General features: G+C 49.5%; 1 protein-coding gene across 5 annotated transcripts in view; it reads left to right on the top strand.

Moving 5' to 3' along the window:
• LARGE1 (LARGE xylosyl- and glucuronyltransferase 1) overlaps positions 1 to 13,840 on the top strand; it is a 548,747-nt gene that overhangs the window by 511,971 nt on the left and 22,936 nt on the right. For all 5 annotated transcript variants that reach the window (XM_070600561.1, XM_070600564.1, XM_070600563.1 and 2 more), the window contains one exon: positions 8,757 to 9,035. In XM_070600561.1, coding sequence (XP_070456662.1) covers positions 8,757 to 9,035 — 279 coding nt within the window. The remainder of the gene's footprint in view (positions 1 to 8,756; positions 9,036 to 13,840) is intronic.

Here is a 13,840-nt window from a genome sequence, read left to right as displayed (position 1 = left end):
ACGTGGTCTATTTTATGCTTTTGAAAACGTCTCTCTGGCTGCTAAGAGACGAATGGATTCAAAGCTCCGAGGTCACTCATTCAGGGCTATGCAGTTTTTCCGTATCTGGCTGTCCTGTGTGCCCCTCTCCCGCCTCAGCTGACCAGCATCCTCTTCAATTTACACATGGCCCACAGTGGCTGCTCTTGCCCCGATTTCCTTCATGTCATCCCACCTCAGCTCCCTCAATTAGGAAGGGAGTTTGGTTGGCTCATTCTGTCTTTGAGCCACCTCAGAGATGCCTGTCCAGCGGTTGGATGAGATTCCATGGCGTTGTTTTTGGGATTAAATGAGTTAATGCCTGTAAAGGGCTGAGAGTCCCTGGCACATATATTAAGGGTTCAGTAAATGTCACTTGTTATTAGTCACAAATGATTGATGGATGAGCAAACAAGTGAAGGAACACAAACTCAGACACGAGACAGTTCACATACAGTCAGTGGTCTGGAGTTCCGAGGAGGGACCGGAACCCGGCATCCGGGAATGGCTCGTGTTGAGTGTGGCTTATGAAAGCAGACTCCTGGCTCCCTGAGTCCCACCGCTTATTAGCGAATGATCGCTGGCGGGATCCAGTGGCTTTGTTGGCTGGTTGTTTCCTGGAGATTTACAGGCCTCCAGGACTCCTGTGCAGAAGCACAGAGAACTTTCTGACCCTACCAGGTGACAGGTACAGACAAATGAGACGGAAGGGAAAACACAGAGGTTCTAGCACCTGCTCCATCCTGGACCGGCTGTGTGATCTCAAGCAAGGTCTTTCTCTTCTCACAGCCTGTTTTCTCGTCTCCAAAATTCACATGACCACTCAGCAAATATTACGTAAGCGTCTATTACTATTGTGTGCCAGGCTTTTGTGGGGCCTGGAATATTTATAAGAGCCGATTCCTGCCCTTGAAGGAGAATATAGTGTATTCAGGGCTCAGACAGCATATTAGTTCTCACTGGTTGTATAACAAATTAGCGCAGATTTAGCAGCTTAAAAAACACATTTATTGTCTTAGAGTTTCGTGGGTCAGGAGTCTGGATCCGTGTCAGCAGGGTCCTCGGCTTGGGGTCTCAGGACTGAAATCTAGGTGTGGGCTGGAGCTGGGATCTCCTCTGGAAGTCAGGGTCCATGTCCAAGCTCATTCAGGTTTTGGCAGAATTCAGGTCAAGGACTGAAGTGCCCGCTTCCTTGCTGGCTGTTGGCTGGGGTCCTTCTGAGCTCCTGGAGGCCACCCTCAGGTCTTAGCCGTGTGGCCCTCTCATGGCATGGCAGCTTACGTCTTCAAAGCAAGCAAGAGGATCTCTCCAGTCTGTTATCACATAATCACAGGTGTAATCGTCCATCACATTCCCACATTCTGCTCCGACACAAGGGATGGAGCTGTATAAGGCATATGCGCCAGGAGGCAGGAGTCTTGGCCAGCTTAGAGTTCTGCTGCCACAGACAGGTAACAAGTCAGTCAGTATAATAGAGAGATGCTGTGAGAGCCCATGGGAGGAGCCCCCATCCCAGCTGGGACAGAAAAAGGAAAAGATGAGGAATGTGTCTGAGGGAAGGCGGCCCCCGCGTTGACTTGGAGGCTGAGTAGACTGACAGTCGAAAGCACACAGAGAGAGAAGGAGGGCTCCCCGAGGTGGAGCACGCAGCGTACTCACAAGACAGAAAGGACAGCAGGCCCATGGGGCACGCACAGGTTGAGTGTGGGTGAAGATGAGGAGAGCAGGTGAACTTGGCCAAGTGGGCAGGGCTGGATGACACAGGGGCTTCGGGAAACCAGACGCAGTTGCCAGCCCTTCCAGCTCAAACCTGTCAGGCTCCCAGTGAGGCTCCCTAAGGGTCTGACCTAGACCAGTGTCCCAGAGTCACCCCTAACCTTCTGCGTCTCTTTGGCTTCTCACCCAGCTTTCGGTTTGGGTGCAGACGCTCTCCCGCACCAAGCAGCACAATAAAAGTCACCTGGCCATGACAATCCTCTTTTCACATTTCTTTCTCCTTCTCCTCTGTGCCATTTAAAATGAAAATAAAATCTAGTCCTTGATAGTGACACTCCGTGATGGTCTAGTTGGTATTCTGTTCTCCAGGCCACATAAATGCACCTCAGGCCCCTCAGTGAGGTCCCTGAAGCTCAGGTACTGTAATCTGCCCAGGATGAGTTCTAGATAATCCCAGGTTCCCTTCTCTCAGAGCATCCCTGGCTCTCCTCAGTCACATTCACGCCTCCTAATAATGCATCCTTATCATATCAGCAAAATATTCTGAATCAAGTTTGATAGCCAGGGGCCAGCCCTGTGGCCAAGTGGTTAAGTTCACATGCTCCGCTGTGGTGGCCCAGGGTTTCGCTGGTTCGGATCCTCAGCATGGACATGGCACCACTCATCAGGCCACGCTGAGGTGGCATCCCACATGCCACAACTAGAAGGACCCACAACTAAGATATACAACTATGTGCTGGGGGGATTTGGGTAGAAAAAGTAGAAATAAAAAAAAAATTAGATTGGCAACAGTTGTTAGCTCAGGTGCCAATCTTTAAAAAAACAAAAAGTTTGATAGCCAGTGGCTGCCTCTAAACTTGAGCGAAAATGAAGGAGACAAAGAGATCGGACATACTTTCTAATCACAATAAAAAGTGGCCCGACAGTGAGTGACTTGGTCCCTGGAGTCAGACACTGTGAGGTCTTTGTGGCTCTGCCACTTCTTGAGTTTGACCCTGGGACGAGTCGCTTAACCTCTCTCAGCCTCGGTTGCCTCATCTGTAACCTGGGAATGATCATTACAGTAGCTCTCCCCTAAGGTGGTTGTGACCATCCGATGAGATCATGTGTGCCAAGGACTTCGCCCTGGGTGTGCATTCAAAGGCTCCCTCAATGATGCGGGCACTGTTGGCCAAAATCTTAATATTTGTGGTATTGCACAAAAGGACAGTAGACTTACAAAGAGCTCCGGGGTCAAATCCCACCAGCTCCTTTACTCCTCAGCTCATGGTCTTGGGCAAGTCGCTTAACTCCTGTGGGTCTCTTTGTCCTTCTATAAAGAGGATTAAAAATATTTGCCTCTTAGTGTCCTGGTTAGGATTAAACGAGGGCTCTGTGAAAGCCCTTGGCCCGTATTTGCTAGATCTGCACACCCTGACCACAGTGTCTGCACACGGTGGGTATTTACGAGAGGGAACGTGATGTGGGAAAAAAAGAGAGAGAAAGACCTGCGTTTCGAGTCCAGTTGCACCACTCACTAGCTGTGTGAATTTGGGCAAGTTCCCTAGGCTTTTTGAACCTCACTTTTTTTATCTGTGAAGTGGCGATGCTACTGTCACATTCACAGATTGCTGTCTAGGTTTGATATAACAAGAGGCTGGAAAGTGCCCAGTTGAGTACTTGGTGTGCAACAAATATCAGTTTTTCTTCCCTTAATGTTTTTTGGGGTTTTTGTTGTTGTTGTTGTTGTTGTTTTTACCTCTGTGCTGGTTATGGAATTTGCTATCTGGAATTACAAACAATTAGAAAACTTTAAATTATTAACAACCCAGATCTATCCTTTTGTCTACACTTGTTATCAACAAAAGAATACAGGCAAAACAGAGCCCCTCCTTCTGTTGCCGGCCGGAAGCAGCCCCCTGGCCTGGGCTGCAAGAAACTCTGGCAGGACCTTCCTTCACAGCCCGCCTTAAAGAAAGCTCCCACACCTCTCTGATCTGTAGCAAACACTAACCACAGAGGCCGTCCCTTCAAAGCACACACGCTCCCCAGCGTGGCAGGCACATGTTCCCCCCTAACGCATTGTGACACGGATTGCCATCCCGACAATACCTCAGAGAACCCAAGGAATTCCACACTCTAACGAGAGACGCTTCACAGGACATCATCAAAAATTAGAAAGCGGCACTGTAAGCTGATGAAGATGGTAGAAATCCCCCCTTCCGCTCCGGCCTCCACATCCACTTATGATACAGCAGGCTGACGGGTGCCTGTTGCATTGATTTTTAATTGAAGAAACATTTTGGCTGTGTTTGTAAACCTTCGAGTCAGAGGTAGGCCCTACGTGAATGCCACAGCAAATTAGAACAGCTGGCGTGCCGGCTTCTGGGCCCGGCTCCCCCTAGAATTCCGTTCAGCAAGAATGAATGTTGCTGCCACAGCTGTGGAGCCAAAGGTCTGCTCCTCTCCCAGCCGCTCAGGAGACCTCCCTCCCGTCCTGGCAGCGGATGAGCATGGTCAAAAGGACAGAGCGGGCTGGTCAGGAGGAATCCTGATCACAGCATCCTTGCGCCTGGCCAAGAGATGATTGCTCTTTCGTGTTCCTTTGACCAAGTCGTGGACATACTAAACTGTAGTTAGTACAAGGAGCTGATGGTCTTTTCCCTGTCTCCTGTGATTGGAGGAAAGAGAATGTGAGCTGAGCTGACAGGGTCCCATCCTTGAGAGCCGCGCTGCTCTGACAGGCAGCAGAGCATCACCGGGAGCTTGTTAGAAATACGGATTCTCAGGCCCCACACCAGACCTACCAAACAGGAATCTCTAGAGTGGGGCCCAGGAATCTGTGTTGTAATAAACCTCCCGGGTGATCCTGAGCCTGCTTATGTTTGAAAAGCAGCATTCTAGAGAGTGAAAGGGAATTCGCCATGTTAACAGCCAGAGTGATCTTTAAAAATTACACATCTGGTCACATCATTGAGACACTCTGATGATGTCTCGTTACGTTTAGAATAGTGGTACAGCTCCCAGCATGCTCGAGGCCCATGTGACCTGGCACCTGCCTGCTCACCAGCATCTGTTTGTCCCTCTCTCGCCCGTGTTCCATCCCCACTGGTCCTGTTTCTTCTGACTTGAACATGCTAAACTCAATTTTATCCCAGGGGCTGTTCACTCTTCTTGGAAAGCTTTTCACCCAGACCTTCTCAAGGCCAGATCCTTCGCGTTATCCAGGTGTCAAATTTCACCTCCCCGGCAAGCCTTCCCAGGCCAGCCCTTGCCCCCCGTTCCTCTTGATCCTGTTTCCTGTCCAGTTGCCTCTGTAGCTCTTAGTTCCCTCTGAATTTATCTCGGTTTGCTTATTATCCTCTCCCTCTGCTAGAAAGAAGCTCCAGAGGTACAGGAACCTTGTCTGTCTGGTTCTTTCTGGGGCCCAGCGCAATACCTGCCCGGTGCAAATACTCAATAAATATCTGTTGGAGGAGTACGTGTTTGAAAGGCGGAAGTAGAACCCGCGCTGTCATAGGCTAAGTGCTGCGTATCTAGTTTGTGACAAACACTTTGCAGTCACAAGGTGGCAGTCACAAGCTTCCCAGGGCAGCTAGGGGCAAGCCCACCAACGAGCCCTTTTTAATATCCCTGCTTGTGTCATGTTTGCTCATGTCCCATGGACCAAAGCAAGTGACATGGCCAGTCCAGAATCAGTGTGGGAGGATATCGCCAAAGGATGTAGCTAGAGAGAGAGGAATGATTTAGAGCCATTTTTTAATCTACAAAGGCGTTATTATCCTCAATAGGCATATGTGACAATGGAAGCTCGAGAGCCATCATCACTTGCTCAGGGATGCTGACACAGCTGGGAGTTCAAACCCAGGTCTGTCTGACCCCAGGACCCACAGTTGCACCTGCTGTACCGTGCAGGCCACCTTGCTCTTGCATGCCAGATTAGAATCAGCTGCCTTGTAGGGAGTGAGTTTCCCATGACAGCAGAGGCTGAGTGGCCACCTGCCTGGGTTGCTTGGGCTGACTGAGGTTCTAGAATTCCTTCCAACCCTGCTCTTTTAGGTTCTGACTCGCCATCTTCCCTGCCTGCTCCCAGATTCTGTGCCTGCACACAGATTGCGTGCGCCTTCCTGTCTCAGTAGGACTTCCTGGGGTAACCTCTGCCCGTGTCTAGATCTTCCAGACATCTCTCCTGAGCCTTTCCCCTCCTCCTCCCAGCATGAAGCGATGGTGGGCTCTCTGGGGAGGTGGAGGAAAGCGTAGGAAGGAGTCAGGACTGTGGGTCCTAGCCCTTCCGCTGACGCATCATGTGCTCTTGAGCAAGTCACGCCCCTCTCTGGGGCTGAGCTCTTTCATCCTAAAAAAAGTATAATCAGACTGAAAAATCTCTGACTCTTTCCAAACTGGTAATTCTGTAGTTTTAGAATTAATCTTTGTCTCTTGAGAGACTCTCCATTGGCTCAGGTCCTTGCTGTGCCAGGAGCTTTGTCTTCCTATGTAAGAGAATAGAGACTCGGCACAGAACTGGGGGTCCACAGGAGCTACGCAGGGGTGAATCTTCAGGACCGGGTGTGGGGAGAGACAGCAGAGAAAGGTCAAGAGAATGGCGGATCTTTGAGGCAGACCCAAGAGAGACTGAGGAGGAGGTGAAAGGAATAGAGAGAAGCCGACACGCAGCGGAGAACGCATTCTTGTTTGGGACACAGGCAATGAGGAGAAGATATGTGGGGACATTTTCCTCAGCCTAACTCGAGTGCATATTGAATAATGGTCTGGGTCCTCGTCACTGGGGTCGGACGGACCTGGGTGTGAATCCAGCTCCTCTGCTTTGGGACTATGTGACTTGAAAAGTCACCTCACCTCCTTGAGCTTCCTGACCTGCAAAACAGTGATGAGAATCTCAACTTTACAGAGTTACTGTGAATGTTAAAAAGGATAACAGCCAAAATGTGGCTGGCACACTGTAAGCGGCAGATAAATGGTAGAGATTTATTGTATCATTATCCCATTTTATATATTAGCATCATCATGACAAACCTGTTTGTCACTGTTGTTCGGGTCCTGCAGAAAGCTTGGTTTTAAGGGAGAAAAGGTTGGAGCGATCGGGGCCGGTGGCAGAGAAACAGAAGTGGGTTGTGTCATCGTTAGTTCTCGCTCGCTGAGGTTCCACGGAACATCTGGCCCCATTTGCTGGAAAGCCCCTGTGGCTGTGATGTTTGTGACATCAGCAGCACTTTTCTCCTGAGAGCCTTAGGTATTTTGTGTCTCTGTTCTCGCTCTAAACACTTTGCAGAGCTCAAAAGAAGGGGCTGCCCCAGGCCGGGCTTGCTCCCAGCTTGGAAAACCCAGACACAGGGTCCAAAATGGAGCCAATGGCAGAAGAGAGAATCCATGGCAGAAGCTGGCCTCTCTTCACAAGCAAACGTGCCTCCTACATGCCACTCGCTCCAGCAGCTCTTAGCCACATATTAGAAGTTGTTCTTGCCTTCTGCTCCCCACATCTCACAGGATTTGGACAAACCGCCCTCCCTTCAAAATTCAGAGTTCCGCTATTTTGCAGACGATGAAACTGAGGTACAGGTGGGATGGTTCAACACCCCAGATTCTCAGAGCCCAGCAGAGACCAGGGCCCTGCAGCAGAGGCCAAACACAAATTTCTGTGAGATTAGGCATTGTGGAGAATGTCATGCCTCTTCAAAAAACCGGCTTTGGTCAATTTGATTAACAAGTGTTATAAAGTATAAGAAATGGAGGACATTTTACCCCGATGAATATCTTAATCCTCCTAGGGAAAGAGCATGCAAATCCGGGCAATACCAATTCACGGAACGACTGAAAGTCCATCAAGAAAACCATTGGCACAGATAGGGGTGCCCATTTTCTTTTGTTTAGAAGCATGGAAATGCATGGAGTCTATTTCCTGGTAATTGTCCGAATAAAGTGGGCATTCTGACCAGGAGTCTGCTGATTATGTACCTCTTGCTGGGTAGGGGAAAAAAATTGAAATAGGTTTTTGCTGTTTCTTAACCATAGATTTTATGTACTAGGCACTTCTAGTACCTTTGAAAAGAAAAACGTCTTTATAGATTTCGCTTCAGACATTTCTGCAGAACCGTCTCTGCTGGAAGCACCTTTGCTTTTTCTCTGGACTTCTTCCTCCTCCACTCTCCGTGGCTGGGGGCCTGTCACATGGCCCTGCAGAACTGGCTGGAGCCCTGGGGCAGGAAGGGCTCTGAAAATGAAGACAGCTTCACCCCAGGCGCCCTTTGTCCCCAGCAGTCATGTAGTTTTTCCATCCCCTCTGCCAAACACCCGGTGTAATTTTCCTCTCACCGTCTCCAGGGCCCTGTCCAGGTACCTATCTCCACGTGTCTGGGCCACGTCCAGGAATCAGAGCTGACCAGACATCTGGAGCCTCAATTCCTTCATCAGGAAAGTGGGGAAAATGACAGCTGGTGCACAGGGTTGTTGGGAGAATTCTGGAAAGTCATGCGGTGCATGGTGATGAGTCGATAACTGTGGTTATTATTACTCCTCTTCTTACTGCTTGTTTTAATGCTCCTTGTAGCTCAAGGCCTCAGTTTGGCCACATCGTTAGGAGATGCTTTGGCCACTGCTTTAGGAGAGTGTAGAGCTGTCGTACGCCTTTGCTGAGAGTGAAGGAGAGGGCTAGGAGTTTTGAGCTGGAAGGGCATCTTTACATCGTTAATATAATCTTCCCCACCCCCCGCTGAAAAGAGAAGGAGTCTGAAAAGAAAAGGCTTATAGTGACATGTAACTCTCGATATCACTCATTCAGTTGGAGGTAGACAAAGATGAGAACCAGCAGGGTAAGTGTTTTTATACCCATTTTATAGATACAGGAACTGAGATTTGGTGATTTGCCCCCATCACATGGTGATTAAAGTTTAGAGGAGGGATTTGGATTCAGACCTGGTCCACCGAGTGTGGATGGAGGCAGAGTACCCCCAGCAGGCTGGGCAGATGATGGGGTCGGATCCCCGTGGCTCACCTCCCCCGTGGCTCACCTCCCCTGTCTCCTCCAGGCTCCAGATGCTCGAGGCCATCTGCAAGCACTGGGAGGGGCCCATCAGCCTGGCCCTCTACCTGTCGGATGCCGAGGCCCAGCAGTTCCTGCGCTACGCACAGGGCTCCGAGGTGCTCATGAGCCGGCACAACGTGGCCTACCACATCGTGTACAAGGAGGGCCAGTTCTACCCTGTGAACCTGCTGCGCAACGTGGCCATGAAGCACGTCGGCACGCCCTACATGTTCCTGTCCGACATCGACTTCCTGCCCATGTACGGGCTCTATGAGTACCTCAGGTGAGGACCCACGGGGACACAGGCTCGTGCGGTGCCGGGAGCAGAATGCCCCCTAGGATCATCATCCAGTCCGACTCTTTCCTCTTATAGATGGCGCAGCCAAGACCCAGAAAGGGGACGGGGCATGCCCAAGTCCACCCAGAGATAGAGCTCCTGGCTGCCGGGTTTGGAGGGGCCTGAAGGGTCTTCGTTTGCCCGATGAACAGACTGGAACCCCAGTTTTCATAATGAAATTTTAGTGGCAGAGCTTGGTCTAGGAAACCTCTTTTGTCTCCCAATCTAATACTCTTTCTATAGCTTCTATGAAAACGTATCATCCCTCTTCTCATTTTGGATCAGACAACCTTCATCTAACCATTCTAGAAAGATCCCTGCCTATTCTGTAGAACAAACCTCCATGATGGCGATGGCTAACATTTATTGATGTGCATGCTGAGTGCCAGGCACTGTTCTGAGTGCATGACGAGTAGGATTTCATCCCCTCACCGCCCAGGCCCTGCCTTGGGTACTATTATCATCTTCATTTTCCAATGGGAGCCTGCGGGAGCCAAGGTTACATGCCTAGTCAAGTGAGAGCCAGGATCACAGCACCACCAGCCTGACTCCAGAGCCATGTGCTTAGTCACATCCAAGGCTGCCTCGGTGACGCTCCAGTGACCCCTCCCAGCTCTCCCGGCGTGGAGGGGCGGGTGTCCAGTGGTGGGAGAGAGCACTCTGCTCGTGAAAGGCTTAGCTGGCTGTGTGGGGAGTGGCATTTATGATGGAATGATAAATAACCTCAATGGAAAGGGACTTTCAAATTCATATAGCCGTACAGTCCCCACGTGAGAAAACTAGAGTCACAAGGTGTAAATGATCAAACACTTGTTTAAAATCCTTTATTGCTGTCATTTGTCAGCATGAATTCTCTCTGCTACCAAGTGAGTGCTTGCCTGGATCCAGGTACCATGAGGGGTGGTTTGCACATGTTAATTATCCCGCTGGATCCACACGTCAAGCTCAGAAGGCAGACATGGTTACCCCCCTTTTACTGTGGGGAACAGTGAGGCTCAGAGAAGCAAAGTAACCACCCAAGTCCAGAGAGCTTGCTCTCGGATTTGAACCAGTGTCTGTCGGACTCCCAGTCTGCAGGTCCCCCTTCTGCGTACCTGTCTGGCTGCTCTGGAGTGTCTGGCTTTCCCAGATGGGCCAGAATCTGATTTCTTTCTCTCTTGGCCTCCCTCCCTCCATGTGTGTGCATGTGAGTGTCTGTCTGTCTCTCTCTCTCCTTGTCTTTCTCTGTCTTACTATCTCTGTCTCTTTCACTCTTCAAAGAGCTTCCAAAAGAGTTTAAACTTTGTCCTGAAGGCAGAGCATAGTGTGACATGTGTGTGCTCCCTGTCCTGCTCCCTCCAGGGAAGGCAGCTGTGTTCTCTGTCCACCTTCTAAATCGGGTTTCCTTCCAGGGTTCTTTGGGGGTTCATAGCATCAACCCCTCCCCTGTGAGCAGGAGGAGCCCCTTCCAGTCAATCTCTGTTAAGAACAGCAAACTGGGCAACCCCGGGGCAGGGAGGATAGGAGGCATCTTCCCCAGGAGCATGTGGTAGGGAGCACTGAGAACCCCATCTTCTGACCCCACGGGGCTCTAGGAACCGATCAGTACCCCAGCTTCCTCTCCAGCTGGGCCTTGGAATCCCAGTGTGTGGAGTGAGGGCGCCCCCATGTGGCCAAACAGGGCTTTCAGCCCGGATTCCTGTAGATTCTGAAACCTCAGCCGCTTGCAGGCTGACAGGCTCTGGGTGTCAGGCACGGCTCCCAGAGGAACAGATGGGAGGGGTGAGGGCCTCCCTCAGCCAAGAAGAGAGAGCTTCAGGACTGGACCACGGCCCATCATCTGCCCTTCTGGGGCTTTTCTCGGGAACACCTGAGGGGCCTTCACTCCAACCAGTTAATAGTAAACTCACCCAATCTTAAAAGTCTGTGGTCTCTACTCTCCCCATCCAAGCACTATTTAATCATTTTACTTCATGAGCATCATGTTCTGAAAAGCCTTACACGTGAACAGACTGTGTTTTTATGTTGTCTCCCTATGTTGTATTGATCAAAGACGTCATGAATTGCTCATGAAGACCTTAGTCCATGTGAGGTACCTGGTGTTGCCCGTTAATTAACATTTTCTTAATGCAGAGCCCCCTGAGGGTTTACTTGGCCTTAGCCAGCTCATCACAGTAAGGTGTGTGGTTCCCCTCAGAGGCTTTGAAATATTATAAATTGTTCCTAAAACTCCACTACTTTCTTCACACGCGCTATAGGATTCCAGAGACCCTGGGTTGAGAATAAATGATCTTGGTCCAGTCCTCTTTTAATACACTTGTAGAAACTGAGACCAGAGAAGTGAAGTGGCTTGCCCATCTAGACTGAAAAGATAGAGTGACTTTCCTGATTGTTTTTTCTCCTCCATCCACAGTATCCATTCATCTTTTCATTCATTTAGTGGGTAAACATTTATAAGGCACCTACTATGTGCTCCCCCGTGTCTGTGAACTGCACAGATAGGATCTGTGAATCCCAGAACTTATAGACCAGCAGGAACAACAGTTAATTAAAGAGGCAAATTCAATAAAGTTCTTGAAGTACTGTGATGGGGGTGTCCGGGTGGTATTATCCTAATCTGGGGGTGGAGGGAGCTCAGGAAAGGATGTTCTGAAGAAGTTAGATCTAAACAGATGCCTGAAGGCTGGTTAGAGTTAGCCAGTAGAGGTGGCGATGCTCTGGGTAGAGGGAGACAGCCATTCCAGAGCCTTGATGGGGAGAACAGAAAGAGATGACGTGGCCAGAAACATAAGCCAGGGTGGGTCCCACAGGACTTCTCATAAAAATGTGCTGGGGAGTCTGGACTTGATGAGGCAGGGGGCAAGGGAGCATCACTGAGAGGATGGCATGGTTGGATGTGCATTTAAGGAAGATCGTTCTAGTTGCATCATGGAAGGATCGCATCAGTGGGACCAGAGGAGGGGAGTTAAGTTAGGGGACTCTTGCCCTAATCCCAGTGAGAGATGATGGAGGCCTGGGGAAGGGATTGGAAACAGCAGTGGAGGCAGGTAGATGGACCAGAGAGAGTCTGCAGCTGAAATCAATAACTGTCTGCTGCGGTGTCTGGACTTTGAAAGGGAAGACGGGGAAGCTCGTTCAGATGCTGCCACCTGAGACTTCCTTTCCATGCCTGTGCCCAGAAGTCCTGCCTGCTTTGGCCCGTTTCTCATGCCGGCCCCGTCTTGGTCTGCTGTGCCCACATCCTTCATGGCCTGAGCAGGATATCATGGCATTACCTTTTGAGTGTTTCAGTGGCTGGGGCACTGGCTGAGACCCAGGAATCCTTGTTCCCGATCACACTCTTTGCCTTAGCGAACTGTGTGACTTCCAGCAATTCTGGTTTTTTCCTCATTGTAAAATGTAGAAATGGACTTACTAGGATCTTGGCCTGATGGAGCCAAGAATGCTGAGTATCCTTCACTAGGGAAACCATAGCTCCCATCTCAGTCATTGCAAATGGGGAATTATTGGTCTGGGTTGCGGGGAGAAGGGTCAGGGCTAAGGTCTTCACATTTTTCAAGAGGAGCTAGAAATCAAGATTTTCGTATGTTTTGATTGTTAATGTGGACAATTAATTTTTTAAAAAAACTTAAACTGTGGAGCCAGACCAAACGTGTCTTTAGCTGAACAGAAACTTCTACCCCGACTCCAGACCACCAGTTTGTGACCTCTGACCTAGATAACGCCTAGGCACCAGAATTTTGAGAACTGGAAATGGGTATGATTCATAAGCCTCAAATAAATGTGCACTGTCCTTTCTGTATGAGGATAACCATATTGGCTTGACATTGACTCAAGGAACATTTCTTCCAGTGAGTGGTGTGGACTTGTTTCTGATCCAAACACTAAAAGCAGGGGTGTTTCATGACCAGTATTACATCCTGGGTTTGGGATGAGGTTAGGGTAGCTGTGGACCCCAACAAGGCCAGTGGACCCTCCTAGAGACTGACTTTTTCAGCATGGCTATGTAACAACATGCTCTACTCAAGCTTTGTTAAAATATTGATATTAAAACTGATGATAGTTGCAATTTATTGAGCCCTTACTCTGTGCTAGCAGCCCTGCCAGCTGCATTGTATATATTGCCCCTATTTGTCACACTTCTCCATGAAGTAAGTGCTACTACAGGTGACCAAACTGAGGCCCCAGGGAGGTTCCCTGTCAGTGTCAGAGGAGGAAGGTGGCCTCTCACTAATGGAAGAGGCCCGATCACTCTTCACCCCAGGATACAAGAGCTGATTGTACCCCCAAATACTTACTCATATCACCCTTTTTGGGGGGCCTACTTGGTTACCAAAAAAAGTTCAGCATCATAGCTCCCTGAGTAGTTGCTTAGCAACCAGCTAAGATTACAGCAAAAACAAACAGATCAATTGGAAAATAATGACATCAGTTATATGCATGGACATTGCTGCAGAGTTTCACTAAAATCTCTCTCCCACCCCTTCACCTCTTTCTTCTAAAGAATGAGCTTGAAGATGCACAGCTTTCACTCTTGATGGGAGAAATGTCAAGTGGGATTCAGTGGGCATGGCAGACGTCACACAGACCTGCCTTTGAATCCACGTTCCGCCACACTTATCAAGTATGTGACTTGGGGCAGCTTACTGGTCTCCCCAATGCTGTGTTTCCTCAATTAATAAAGGGGTAATAGTAGCCTCTCGTGGGAGGATATTAGGTGTTCAACAGGAGTTAGTTTTCTGGCCTTTGGTCTATTCACAGCACTCAGACTT

The sequence above is a fragment of the Equus przewalskii genome, chromosome 29 (genome assembly GCF_037783145.1).
Source record: "Equus przewalskii isolate Varuska chromosome 29, EquPr2, whole genome shotgun sequence".
Classification (NCBI taxonomy): Eukaryota; Metazoa; Chordata; class Mammalia; order Perissodactyla; family Equidae; genus Equus; species Equus przewalskii.
The sequence above is the reverse complement of the archived record's forward strand: the minus strand, read 5'-3'. Positions and strand labels throughout refer to the sequence as shown.